Source organism: Mchenga conophoros, linkage group LG23, assembly GCF_057382185.1.
Source record: "Mchenga conophoros isolate Kocher_MC1m ecotype Shallow Benthic linkage group LG23, M_conophoros_male_GT1.1, whole genome shotgun sequence".
Lineage (NCBI taxonomy): Eukaryota > Metazoa > Chordata > Actinopteri > Cichliformes > Cichlidae > Mchenga > Mchenga conophoros.
In genome coordinates, this window is record NC_140547.1 from 11,073,153 (window position 1) to 11,086,440 (window position 13,288).

At 38.4% G+C, this 13,288-nt stretch overlaps 1 protein-coding gene across 1 annotated transcript; it reads right to left on the minus strand.

The window, feature by feature from the left end:
- Positions 1 to 4,731: 4,731 nt before the first annotated feature.
- On the minus strand, positions 4,732 to 6,077 carry LOC146546744 (trypsin-3-like). Its single transcript, XM_085264432.1, has 5 exons — positions 5,957 to 6,077; positions 5,728 to 5,878; positions 5,500 to 5,632; positions 5,089 to 5,343; positions 4,732 to 4,991 (listed from the first exon to the last, which is right to left on the minus strand). Exons 1-5 carry the CDS (start codon positions 6,012 to 6,014, stop codon positions 4,824 to 4,826), a joined length of 765 nt encoding a protein of 254 aa, XP_085120558.1. The 5' UTR covers positions 6,015 to 6,077; the 3' UTR covers positions 4,732 to 4,823.
- Positions 6,078 to 13,288: the final 7,211 nt, after the last annotated feature.

Consider the following 13,288-nt stretch of genomic DNA (forward strand, 5'->3'; position numbering starts at 1 on the left):
AGAACTCAGATTATTTTTGTTATTATCATTTTTGTGTGATTGTTAGAGCATAGAATGAGTGAGGAGGATGCAGAGATCATACAAAAGTGGGAAGACCAGGTGAGCAAATTTGCAGGTAGGGAAGAAAAACCATAACTGTCTGGGTAATTTAAAAAAAAAAAATAGATTTACACCCATTTCACAGATGCATTGTGTGTTTTTATCATGGACATTCTAAATAGTATTGATATGAACTGATATGCATTTAACAGAACTGACAGGACTATAAACATGCTTGAACAGGAATGATCCTTCTGATCTTTGCTGTGTCTGCACGCCCACATTACCTGGTAATGGTCATCATTTAAAAGGTGCTGCTCAGTAACCAAACATCGTTGTGTTATTTTGTCCTAAATATACAAACCTGTCTCATCTTTGATCAGCTCAGAAAGCTGGACTACTGGATGCTTGTGGATGACATATATATATATGTATATAGAATTTAAGAGGAAGGGGTGGAGGACATGATAGAAACAGACCTATTAGTGAACCAGGCTGGAATAAACTGAGTGTTGCTCCTGTTTCTTTCAATCTGAAATCATGTGTTGGGGTAAGTTTAATGCACTCAGAGCTGATCAGTGTCTTTAAACTGAGCTGCAGATAAAACAAACAACATTACAAAACAGTGTTGTGAGCAAAAATAAATGGATTTAATGAAACTCACTGATTATATTGGTCATTGTTGGACCCTAAATTGTTCAACATATATATCAATGACGTGTATTGTGCCCAACAAATTATACTTTTTCCATTATGCTAATATTTTTCATTCCCAAATTTATTGGATGAGATGAATACTAAAATGAATAACTGTCATAACTGTGGAGCGGTGAGGAGTGTGGACCCAAATGCAGGCACTAATGATTAACTGTGAGTGAGTTTTATTTTTACTGGAAAGAGAAATGCAAACAAAAGCAGGGCATGGCAGTGACTTAAACTAACAAAACCTAAACTGGGAGAAGCTACAAAAGAATAATACAAAGGAACAAAAAGCCTGTGACTAGAAACCTGAGACAGGGAAACACGGAACATGAAGACCAGTGAGGAGAAACATGCAACCTGGAACATGGAGAAATACAACAGGAGACATGCAGTAGAAATGCACACAGAGTGACACACAACTAAGACAACAACATACGGAGACAAATAAGGAGACTGGAACTAAACCTTCACTAGAGTCATGACACCAGGAACACAGGGGAGGCACAGAAACAGAACAGAAACCTCAACCAGGAACTATAAATGTAATACAGAAAACAATAATTCAAAGAGTATAACTTAAACCAAAAAACACTGGCTCACAGACCCAGTACTGCGACAATAACAGCACGCTTTAGCTTGATTGATGAGCTTTCTTGGGGTAATAACAGATGAGAGACTTAGTTGAAAAACACTTGTTAATGAGGTATTCATCCCAAAATATCAAGAAGCATTCCAATACTGTCAAAGGAAGCTAACAGCAGTGGCTAATATTTCCTTTACACCACCTTATTAGAATAACGGGAGCATCCACATGGTGCATCAGCAAACAGTCAACCTTAAATACAGGAAACGGATCACTGTAGGTCAAAGACACAAGACCACAGGAGTGGTTTGCTCAGGAGCCACACTCCAATGTAATTTACTTTCCATTCCAGTAGGTGGTGCATCACTACACAACATGTAAGGTGGAGCTGAACAACAAGACAACACTTGTATAGAATTGTATAACATAAAAAACAGTGATCAGTTTTTTATGATACCTTAATCATCTTATGGTACCATATCACACTCATTAGAGCACTTCACTGTCACACTGCAGGCTTACTTGTTGCTCCTAGAGTATTTAAAAGTAGAATGGGAGGGAGAGCCTTCAGTTTTCAGGGGAACCAGCTTCCAGTTTGGATTTAGGAGACAGACGCTGTCTCTACTTATACGATTAGGCTTTAAACGTTCCTTTTTGCTAAAGCATATAGCTAGTTTTGGATCAGGTGACCCTGAATCCTCCGCTTGCTGGGGAATTCCCATGATGCATTGAATGTTTCTTCTTCACTCTGTGTGTTTATACATCTCTCTGCATTTAACTCCTTGGTGCCTGAAATATGATGTATTTGTTAGAAAAGTACATTTCTTTGAAAATGGAGATATTATTGAACCATTTGACAAATTTGTCTAAAAAATTAATTACATTTTAATTTCAATCATATTTACTATGTTTGCCCTTTAACAAAATTGTTTAAAAATGTATTGTGTAATTTATTAAGGTTTTCCCTGGGGAAAATTATATCAAATATGTTACACTAGGTGTTAAGAGATTTAATTTACGAAATCAGTAGAATATGTCAGAAACTCCACAGACAAAAACAACTGTGTTTTTGGGATTTTCATGGACTTTTATCGGACAGTTTATTGGATGTGATTTTTTGTTGAGAGAGAAGAAAATTATACTTTTTGTGTTTCTGTGCTTGGAGTGAAAGGAACGGTCTGAGTGTAAAGCTCCTCAAGATGAGGTACAACTATATAGTTTTAATGAGATATAAAGAAGAGAAAAAGATCAATGATGAAGATGAAGAGAGAGCTGAGTATAAAAGCAAAGCTTTCAGTGCACCAGCTGATCTGCATCCCCAGCCTCACTTATGGTCACAAGCTCTGAAAGAATGAGATCTTGGATACAAGTGATGGAGTTTTCTCCGAGGCGGGGCTGGCCTCTCTCTCAGAGAGGGAGTGCAGAGTTCAGTCATTCAAGAGGAGCTCAAAGTAGAGCTACTACACAGCAAAAAGAGCCGGTTGAGGTGGTTCTGGCATCTGCCTAGGATGCCTTCTTTTAGGCGAGGTGTCTTAGACATGTCCCACTGGGAGGAGTCCCCAGTGCGGACATGATGGCGAGCTTACAACCCCTGAATGGCCTGGGAACGCCGGTGTGAGTTGGAGGAGATGGCTGGAAAGCTGGAAGTCTGGGCTTCCAGATAAGCAGAAGGAAATGGAAAGATGGATGAACTGATGAATGGATGGATGTCTGTCTTCAGTTAGTTACTACTTCATACTTATTGTAACTGTCCCTGAGACAGTTAAAATAAAGTTGTTTATTTCATATGTTTCTGTGATAGATTCATGCTTAATTTAGTTCATTTATTTGTTGGAAAGAACACAAAATGTATTGGATAAGATTATAAACGTGCAGCATTGATTGAACTTGAACTGGTTACAAAATAAGGGTTTGTTAAAGATGTAAAGTTTGTTTGAGGTAGAGTTTGTAATGGTCACATGACCAGAGTTTGGCTGAGAGCACAACCCTGGCATTGTGGGTCAGAACTAGCATGGAGCTACAGATGCTGCTACAGCCACAACATTAATGTTATTCTGCATGTGGTCCAAGAGGCACACAAGGTATGGTTTTCATGTATATTGTTTATAAAATGCTGCATACATGTACAGGACATTTTCAGTAATATCTATTATTTTGCATTTTTTCTGTTCTGCTGGCTCAAGACTGTTTATGGACACTAACATGAGAGACTTTGATAAGATAAAAGATATTTATGTTGTAAACTTTGTGTTTTCTTCACTTTTCACAGTGTTTGAAGACAATAAGAGAGAGAGAGAGAATGTTTTTTTTTTCGAAGACATCAGTATGATGCGTGGCCATTCTTTGTTGGACCCCTGTAGTTACACTTATTCCGAGTTTTAATTGACATTCCAAAACTGGAGGCACTTGCTTTGATGTGTGCATGTAATCATGAAGCTCTAAAAACAAGATAATGTGACAATATTTTGTATTTTATGTACCTTATGTTTGCTAATGTGTAATTAGCAGCATACTTATAGTTGTTGTTGAGGTTTATAACAATAAAGATAATTAAAAACTGATAACTTATAGCAAAGTGGTGGGATTAAATAGGCATGCACTTCTTCCCACTCCTTATTGATATGTAAACTGAATCTGTTGGTGTCCGATTTGGGTTCTTTCTGTCTGCTTTCATAACAGCTGGGGTTATTTAATCATGTGTGATATCACTTATGTGTGCTATGGTTTATGCAGCGAAAACATGTTTACAGATGTGTAACGATGTGCAGCCATCAGCATGTTTTTATCTGGAGTTTGGTGAATGTCTATCAACAAACATTTCTTTGAATTCGGTGATGGATCACACGAAGCAGTTTCCTGCTTCACCTCTAGCATCACGTAGTCTCTCTTATCAATCTACTGCCATACAAATTCTCTTGATGTCTGTTTGCATCATTTACACAACACACTCCCCACTCACTTTAAAATAAAGTGTGTAACTGTGCATGTGCTGGAATATACATATGTATATATGCTGCACGCAGAACACTACATAGGTACATTTATGTTTGTTTCATTTATATTATTTAAGTGTACATGACTCAGCAAACTTTGAGAAGACTGTGGCTGGTGATAATCATCTGTTGTTTTCTGAAGATGACAATAAAACAGAACAGAGTGTATAATTTTTATATTGGGTGGAGAAATAAATACGTTTTATTATTTTGAGCTATTTAAATTAATTTCTAATGCATCTGCAAAGTGACCTTTGTTTGGTGAAGTAAATGTTGTTGTATTTGTATTGTAGGTCTACACTAATATAGTTATACATGAATATTATCTGAGTATATATCATTTGGAAGAATTTATTATTTAAATGTACAGTACATGTTCAAAATAAATGAGGAAGTCACAGGTTTAATGCTGCGGTATATTTTTATTTTCATTTTTGGTTATGCTAACAGAGAATCAGAAATCCTGACATTTCAATAATATACAAGCCAAACTGTCAGTGAATTCTTTACTCCTCATATTTTCTGGATTTCACAATCCCGTCAATCCACTGACGGTATTTTGAGATGTCTGTATAGATGTTGGGTTTATTGGGGTAACTGCAGTTTTCGTTATAGTTGAAAGAAACAACGCCAACAGCCAACCCGTCGCACAGCAGAGGACCACCAGAATCTCCCTGTGAGGAGGAAGAATTTTAATTTACCAGCTTTTATTCAGTTTTTTATATATTTGAAACCATGAGCCAGTTTACACTGAAAGGACAGAAAACATACCTGACAGAATCCTTTGGTTGTTTCATATCCACCTGCACAGATAACATTGGCAGGAAGACGAGGCCATAGTTCCTTACAGACCCTTGGGTTAATGACAGACACGTTCACCACCCTCAGCTCATCAACAGGTTTACCACGAGTTTTAGTTTTTCCCCATCCAGCCACCTGACACACTTGGTTTTCTTTTAGGTTTATTTCAACATTTGGAATTTGAATTATTTCTACTCCGTGGCCCAGTTTAACTTTCTCAGACAGCTGGAGACACAACATGAAGTAAAAAATATATCTGTTCTTATGATAGTTCTTTAGATATAATCTGAATAATAAAACCACATAGAATAATCCTTTAATTGTCCCACAAGGGGAAATTACACAACATGTAAACTGTTGTGAACATGAACATGTACTTACTTTAATCAGCATGATGTCATTACCCAGTCCAACCTGTTGATAATTTTCATGGATGATTTTGTTTTCAATCTTTATTTTTTGATGATTGCCGTTCTTGAGATTGTGGTTGCCGAGAACAACGTATGTGGGGTTGCTGAAGGAGTGATCAATGAATAAATCAACACATTTTTTAAATGCATTTCAGTGACATGAGTCAGAGATTACAGGAAAAGATGTCTGATTACTCACTCTTTATTACAGTGTGCAGCCGAGACTACAAAGTCTTCAGTGATGAGAAATCCTCCACAAACATGGTGACCGTTGTTGTTCTGCACAGAGGCCATGTACTGCATCGAGTTCTCTGGGGCTTTTTCACCATCTATGATATCACTTCCATGTGCTGAAAAAAGGAAACCAAAATGAAGTTACTGTTCCATTAAACAATTGGAGTATAATAACAAAGACTTGCAGTTCTTACCAAGTCGCCCGAGGCATGCCAGAACATGGACAAACAGAAATTTCTGCAGACCCAGCATGTTGCCAGCACAAAGGTGAAGTTCTGTTTGTAGGAGTGTCGAGGTGAACCTTTTATACGTCAGTTTGCTTCATCGCCAAATAAGATTATAATCCTTCAAATTTGGCTTTCAGCCACATCCTTTACTCAGCGCAAGATTGAAACTGGTGTTATCATCATGTTCATCAGCTTATCAGTGTGAAACACACAAATCATGTTTAGTTGTCGTTATTTTAACTCCATTTGCTGCTCACTTTTATTCATGTATTTAAGAGCCTTTGGGCCTCCTGATCATGTGTGATTATAAATCACTTTTAATGGGTGAAACCTCGTCTGTAACACTGAGATTCTTCTCTGTGGAAATCACACTTGGTCAGATTGAATGAGTGGCTGTTTTTGTAGTTCACACTCATTTCTGACTTACTTCTTTGCTGTCTTTCAGTCTCGTTATGAGGACCTGCTTCTCCTCACTGTGACAATAAATCAGGTAAATCTGAAAACTAAAACCTTTCCCTTGTAGTCAGTTCACTCATCTTCACTCTCTTCACTCCTGATCATCTCAACAAATGAAAACATTTTTTCTTTTCGTAATCGAGTCGGCTGCGTTACTAACACTGTCACAGACTGCCGGCCTGTCCATCATGCACTTCACCTTTCACCCTCACCCGGTTTTCAAGATTTTATTTTTAAAAATCACAATCAATGTGATTGTCTGTCCTTGTGTGTTGGCCCTGCGACAGACTGGCGACCTGTCCAGGGTGTACCCCGCCTCTCGCCCTATGACAGCTGGGATTGGCTCCAGCACCCCCCGCGACCCTGAAAAGGATAAGCAGAAGCGAATGGATGGATGGACAATCAAAACATTTGAAAAATAAGAAAAAAAAAATCAGGAAACGTGGGTATAGGTAGACCCAGCTGTTCCCCTCCCTGCTCGTCCACAGGTTAAGGGGGCTCAGAAGAATGAGGAAGGTTACATCAGGAAGGACATACAGCATAAAATATTTGCATAATCAAACACATGGACCAAAAAAATTCCACACAGCTCGGCTGACGCCCAGATTGAGGCATGAAACTTGTGCAGACAGTCTGACAGTCACCAGGCTCAGACACCGTCCTCGTTCACACACCTCAAACTTCAACAAACACCCATATGAAAGACCTTAAAGATTTCATTCAACACTCAAACATTAAAATATAATAAAAAACGGTAAAATAAATAAATAAATGAAACCACATAAATAAAACCAGAATTTCTGTTCATGTTTTGTGCAGATATTTAGAAAGTCCTGACAGCTCCCACAATGTGAATAACAAAACAAGATTTTGATAAAAATGTTATATTATGATATATTATATGATAATATAACCTCCACGTGTGGACAAAAACGTTCCAGATAAACAGGCCAGGATGAGCTGTGTGTGTCAGTGATCTGTCAGCCAGACCATATGGACCAGGACCAGTATGGACCAGGTAGCAGACCCAACACACAGGAAGTTCAATGGTTTCAGTGATTTATTTATCACGTGGGTCGTTGCAGGCAGAGTGAGCAGTGAATGGTGCACAATTGCACCATTCACCTGCTAAACCTACGTTCCTCACAGCTGACAGAAAGGAGCTGCAGCGTGTTTTCTGAAACACACAGCTTTGTGTCTGACAGCCTTATATTTCTGAACCATCCATGCCGGGGTCACACCCCCACTTTAGTTTTATTTGGATAAAGACTTTTATATACTTTGAGCTCCTTTGATGAACTCAGTTTTTTTCCTATTGAGCTCTTTAGGGTGATTTTCAGCCTGATGAACTCTTTGATTTAGTTAGCTTTTATTTAATTGAGCTCTACTTTATAGAAGCTACTCTGTTGGAGGGAGGGGTTAATACCTTGGCTGCTGTAACACAGGACTTTCTAAACTTTTATGATAAGTAAAAAAATTGTTATTTGTATGTTTTTAGACTTCAGAGCCATGAAAAAAAGTTTATTGAGTTCATTAAAGAGGCCTGAGCTGGGATCAGTGTGCCGGGGTGTGGGCGGGGTGGGGCTTTTGTTTTGTTCTTCCTCCTTACACACCTTTGGAGCAGGAGTTGCAAATTCGATTCCCACCCGGTATCCAGGAGCGGTCCTGGTTAGACCCCCCCCTACTAAAACCAAGCCCTGAAATGGCGCGGCAACGTCTGCAGCCTGTCCCAACTCAGACACAAAAGCATTTCACTACATGAAATTGTTTACGTGATTGTTTATGTGACGAATAAAAGGTTATTTGATTTTGTCTCCCAGGTGGATGTGTGGGCAGGTCGTGTCTACCAGGCCTGCCTTGTACACCTGAGAGCTACCTATTCATCAGTGAGTATTTATGCTTGGCCGTGCCTCCGGTTTGCAGCCAGATCCTCATCTTCATTGCTACTCAATTCAATTCAATTCAATTTTATTTATATAGCGCCAAATCACAACAAAAGTCGCCTCAAGGCGCTTCATAGTTACAGAGAAAAACCCAACAATCATATGACCCCCTATGAGCAAGCACTTTGGCGACAGTGAGAAGGAAAAACTCCCTTTTAACAGGAAGAAACCTCCAGCAGAACCAGGCTCAGGGAGGGGCGGCCATCTGCTGCGACCGGTTGGGGTGAGAGAAGGAAGACAGGATAATAGACATGCTGTGGAAGAGAGACAGAGGTTAATAACAGATATGATTCAATGCAGAGAGGTCTATTAACACATTGTGAGTGAGAAAGGTGACTGGAAAGGAAAAACTCAATGCATCATGGGAATCCCCCGGCAGCCTATGTCTATTGCAACATAACTAAGGGAGGATTCAGGGTCACCTGGTCCAGCCCTAACTATATGCTTTAGCAAAAAGGAAAGTTTTAAGCCTAATCTTAAAAGTAGAGATAGTGTCTGTCTCCCGAATCCAAACTGGAAGCTGGTTCCACAGAAGAGGGGCCTGAAAACTGAAGGCTCTCCCTCCCATTCTACTTTTAAATACTCTAGGAACAACAAGTAGGCCTGCAGAGCGAGAGCGAAGTGCTCTAATAGGGTGATATGGTACTACAAGGTCATTAAGATAAGATGGGGCCTGATTATTTAAGACCTTGTATGTGAGGAGCAGGATTTTAAATTCTGGATTTAACAGGAAGCCAATGAAGGGAAGAACAGGATAAATATGCTCTCTCTTTCTAGTCCCTGTCAGTACTCTTGCTGCAGCATTTTGGATTAGCTGAAGGCTTTTCAGTGAGTTTTTTGGACATCCTGATAATAATGAATTACAGTAGTCCAGCCTGGAAGTAATAAATGCATGAACTAGTTTTTCAGCGTCACTCTGAGACAGGATATTTCTAATTTTAGAGATGTTGCGCAAATGGAAGAACGCAGTCTTACATATTTGTTTAATATGTGCGTTGAAGGACATGTCCTGGTCAAAAATGACTCCAAGGTTCCTCACAGCGTTACTGGAGGCCAAGGTAATGCCATCCAGAGTAAGAATCTGGTTAGATACCATATTTCTAAGCTTTTCAGGGCCGAGTACAATAACCTCAGTTTTATCTGAATTAAGAAGCAAAAAGTTAGCGGCCATCCAGGTCTTTATGTCTTTAAGAAATTCCTGCAGTTTAACTAATTGGTGTGTATTATCTGGCTTCATGGACAGATAGAGCTGGGTGTCATCTGCATAGCAGTGAAAATGTATACTATGTCTTCTGATGATACTGCCTAAGGGAAGCATTTATAATGTAAACAGTATTGGTCCTAGCACTGAACCCTGTGGAACTCCATAATTAACCTCAGTGTGTGAAGAGGACTCTCCATTTACATGCACAAATTGGAGTCTATTAGATAGATATGATACAAACCACTGCAGTGCAGTACCTGTAATACCTACAGCATGTTCTAACCGCTCTAATAGGATATTATGGTCAACAGTATCGAACGCTGCACTAAGGTCTAGCAGGACAAGCACAGAGATGAGTCCACTGTCAAAGGCCATAAGAAGATCATTTGTAACCTTCACTAAAGCTGTTTCTGTGCTGTGATGAGCTCTGAAACCTGACTGAAACTCTTCAAATAAGCCATTCCGCTGCAGATGATCTGTTAGCTGTTTGACAACTACTCTTTCAAGAGTTTTTGATATTAAAGGAAGGTTGGAGATTGGCCTATAATTAGCTAAGACTGCTGGGTCTAGAGATGGCTTTTTGAGTAAAGGTTTAACTACAGCCAGCTTGAAGGCCTGTGGTACATAGCCGATTATTAGAGATAGGTTGATCATATTTAAGATCGAAGAATTAATTAATGGCAGGACTTCTTTGAGCAGTTTTGTAGGAATGGGGTCTAAAAGACACGTTGATGGTTTGGAGGAAGTAATTATTGAAGTTAACTCAGAAAGATCAATTGGAGAAAAAGAGTCTAACTTAACATCAATGCTAATAAGAGTAGCTGTAGATAATATTACATCTGTGGGATGATTATTGGTAATTTTTTCTCTAATGATAAAAATTTTATTTGTGAAGAAGTTCATGAAGTCATTACTAGTTAACGTTAAAGGGATGGTTGGCTCAAAAGAGCTTCTATGCCATATGTTAAAACAAGATCTAGAGTGTGATTAATCTGTGATATCAGCATGGCTGGTTTTGTACACAGGCAATATTCACAGCCCTCCCTTTTTTTCTCCGTATCCTGCAGATGATGTTCCTGCAGCCTCCGACTAACTCCTCCAGTGACTTAGAGATGGAACAGCTAAGATACTGCACAAGAGGGGCTCAGAACACTGCTACACTCCTCCACATTAAAAGGAATCAGTGGAGATGAAACCTGTTCTATTTCAGTTATGTAACTGTGGCTATGGTTAACAGAAGATCACGTACACACACTGATCTTCAGGAAATGTGCTTTAGAGATATCGCATGCATAAATGCATTCTGTGCCGTGTAGTTTGAGCCTGATTACGCTACAGAAAACTTTATTCAACCATCCCGCTTCATTCTACTGTAGTTGCTGAACAGACCACAGTACTGTGCAGAAGTGTTGAGCCACTCCTCTTCTTTAAATATTTCAATTAGTGGGTCGCTCAAGACTTTTGCACAGTAGTGTATGTATCGGATATAGAAAGGCAGTACCTTCTAAAGTGTTTGCACGGAAAGATTCTTTACTGTGGAAATACTCGACACAGCCAAAATAACACAAGCTGAACCACACAAACCACATTTTTCAGATCGAATGATGCTGACAACCATGCTGTTTCAGTCTTGGCATGATGTATAGAGCACTTTGAGTACTCGCTATATAAGTGCTATATAAGAATCAGTCCATTTACCATTTATGGAAATTTTTTGAGCTAAATGTTAAAACAATGATGATTGTCGGTTGGTGGTTTTTGATGTTACCAAATTTAAATTCCTGAGTAGAGGTGTGGAGATGAAACATTCCTAATGCTCAGGAATGTTTACATTCAGACTGCACAAAAAAGCTTCTTTATTTTTGCTTTTTTATTTTTGTAAGCCAGATGAAAAAGAGCAACCAGCTGTTTTTGGACAGTTTTATAATTTTAGATATTGTGATCACAGATCACGTTTTACAATACATGCACAATGTAATTCAGCAGTATTTGCGGCAGCACTGAGATTCAAAAGTGCATCTCAGACAATCAGCCTGTGTGTTTCAGGTTCAGCCTGATCAGTATGTAACAGTTTACTTGTGTCACTCTGTATCTCTGCAGATCTGCCAGGAGGAGGTACTTAAAGATCAGTTACACATTACTCAGAGCTACGCTATTTTTATCTAGTTTATCTTCCTGAACATTAAAGCAAAAAACAAAAGTAGTTAAAGTTGCTTGTGTTTTTACCCAGTGAGAATAAATGGGCATGAATTTTATTTTTCAGACTTTTCAGAGGAGAAATATTCTTAGGGTTGCATGGAAATCAAATCTTTTTTATACCCCCTAACACACACACACACACACACACACACACACACACACACACACACACACACACACACACACACAGGCGTTACATATACTTAAAATGATTCAAATGCAGTAAGAATACATGCTTCATATAAATATAGTCTATAACTTGTTTATTTTCTGTAGCCCAGAAAATTAAACATTTCAATTCACATAAGACATGTCAATTTTATTTTATATACTGTATAGCCTGTATAATAAATAAATATGTTGCCAAATAAATATAAAAACCAGAAAGCTGCACAAAACAGGACAGTTAATTTACAAACACAAGTCTAACTTAAGTTTCACACTTTTTTGTTAGAACAAATCAAATTGTTAGTTAAATTTACACAAAATGTCAGAAAGCTGCAGTGTCATGGACAAAAATTTCAACCTAATTTTTCATGATTTCTTGGTTAACCCTGTTAGGACATTCCCAAAACTTTCCCCTCTTCCTAAACAACCAAATCCCACGTGTTGCCTTTTTAAAAAATGTTCTTTGACATGGCACATTTTTCCACCAATAGGAAAGAGGTAGCTTCATTTCCCTTTCTTTACTGGTGAGTCATTTAGCCTGGCTGAACCTTCTCAAAAGGCTGGAGATGCACAGACATGTCAACTCTCATATCATCACTCGTGTTGTACTGTAAATACTTCAACCACAAATATATACCACATTTTTTAACTGGCAACCAAACAAACACGTCTTTGAACTGAGGGAGAAAACAGAGACCACAGAGAAGGACCCCCCCATCCAAAACCTTCTTTATTAAAGAGAAAGTTCTTACCATAGGACTACCACTTTCTCCGACAAAACACTAAATCTACTTGTTCCTCACTACAGCAGCAACTACACAAAAACATTATCACCAAACACTGCCCCCTAATGGTGAAGATCTTTATTTAATTTAGCTAAATCTGATTACAAGAAGAACCTTTACGGAACAAACACTGATGCTGTTGCAATGTATTATACATATTTACAAATACATATTTAAAAGCAGTGCACAATGATGTAAAGATTTATTGCTTTTTGTTTTATTTGAATTGAACCAATGTTTGAAGTATGTTTTCTCTTTCATAAATAAAATCATTTATATAATAAAATAATGAATAATTGTGGGTAAAAGCTCATCTAATGCTGGAACTGAACATTTGACCCCCTGACCCATCCCTGGCTTAGTTCCTACCCTTTGTGGTCAAACACAACTACACATCAATGTTGTTGTTGTTGTTGTAAACAAAGTGTTTAGATTGACATGGAAAAAGAGTAACCAGCTGTTTTTAAGAGTCTTTTAGTTTTAGATATTAAGGATAACAATCAAGTCTAACAACATAGATCACAATCCAGTCCAATAATATTCT

What these genes read in the sequence shown, in the direction of transcription:
- LOC146546744 (XM_085264432.1), bottom strand. Translation starts at nt 6,014, where the DNA reads ATGCTGGGTCTGCAGAAATTTCTGTTTGTCCATGTTCTGGCATGCCTC. An exon ending in GCTGCACACTGTAATAAAGA is followed by an intron (nt 5,633 to 5,727) that starts GTGAGTAATCAG and finishes TCACTCCTTCAG; the next exon opens with CAACCCCACATACGTTGTTC. An exon ending in ATGACATCATGCTGATTAAA is followed by an intron (nt 5,344 to 5,499) that starts GTAAGTACATGT and finishes TTGTGTCTCCAG; the next exon opens with CTGTCTGAGAAAGTTAAACT.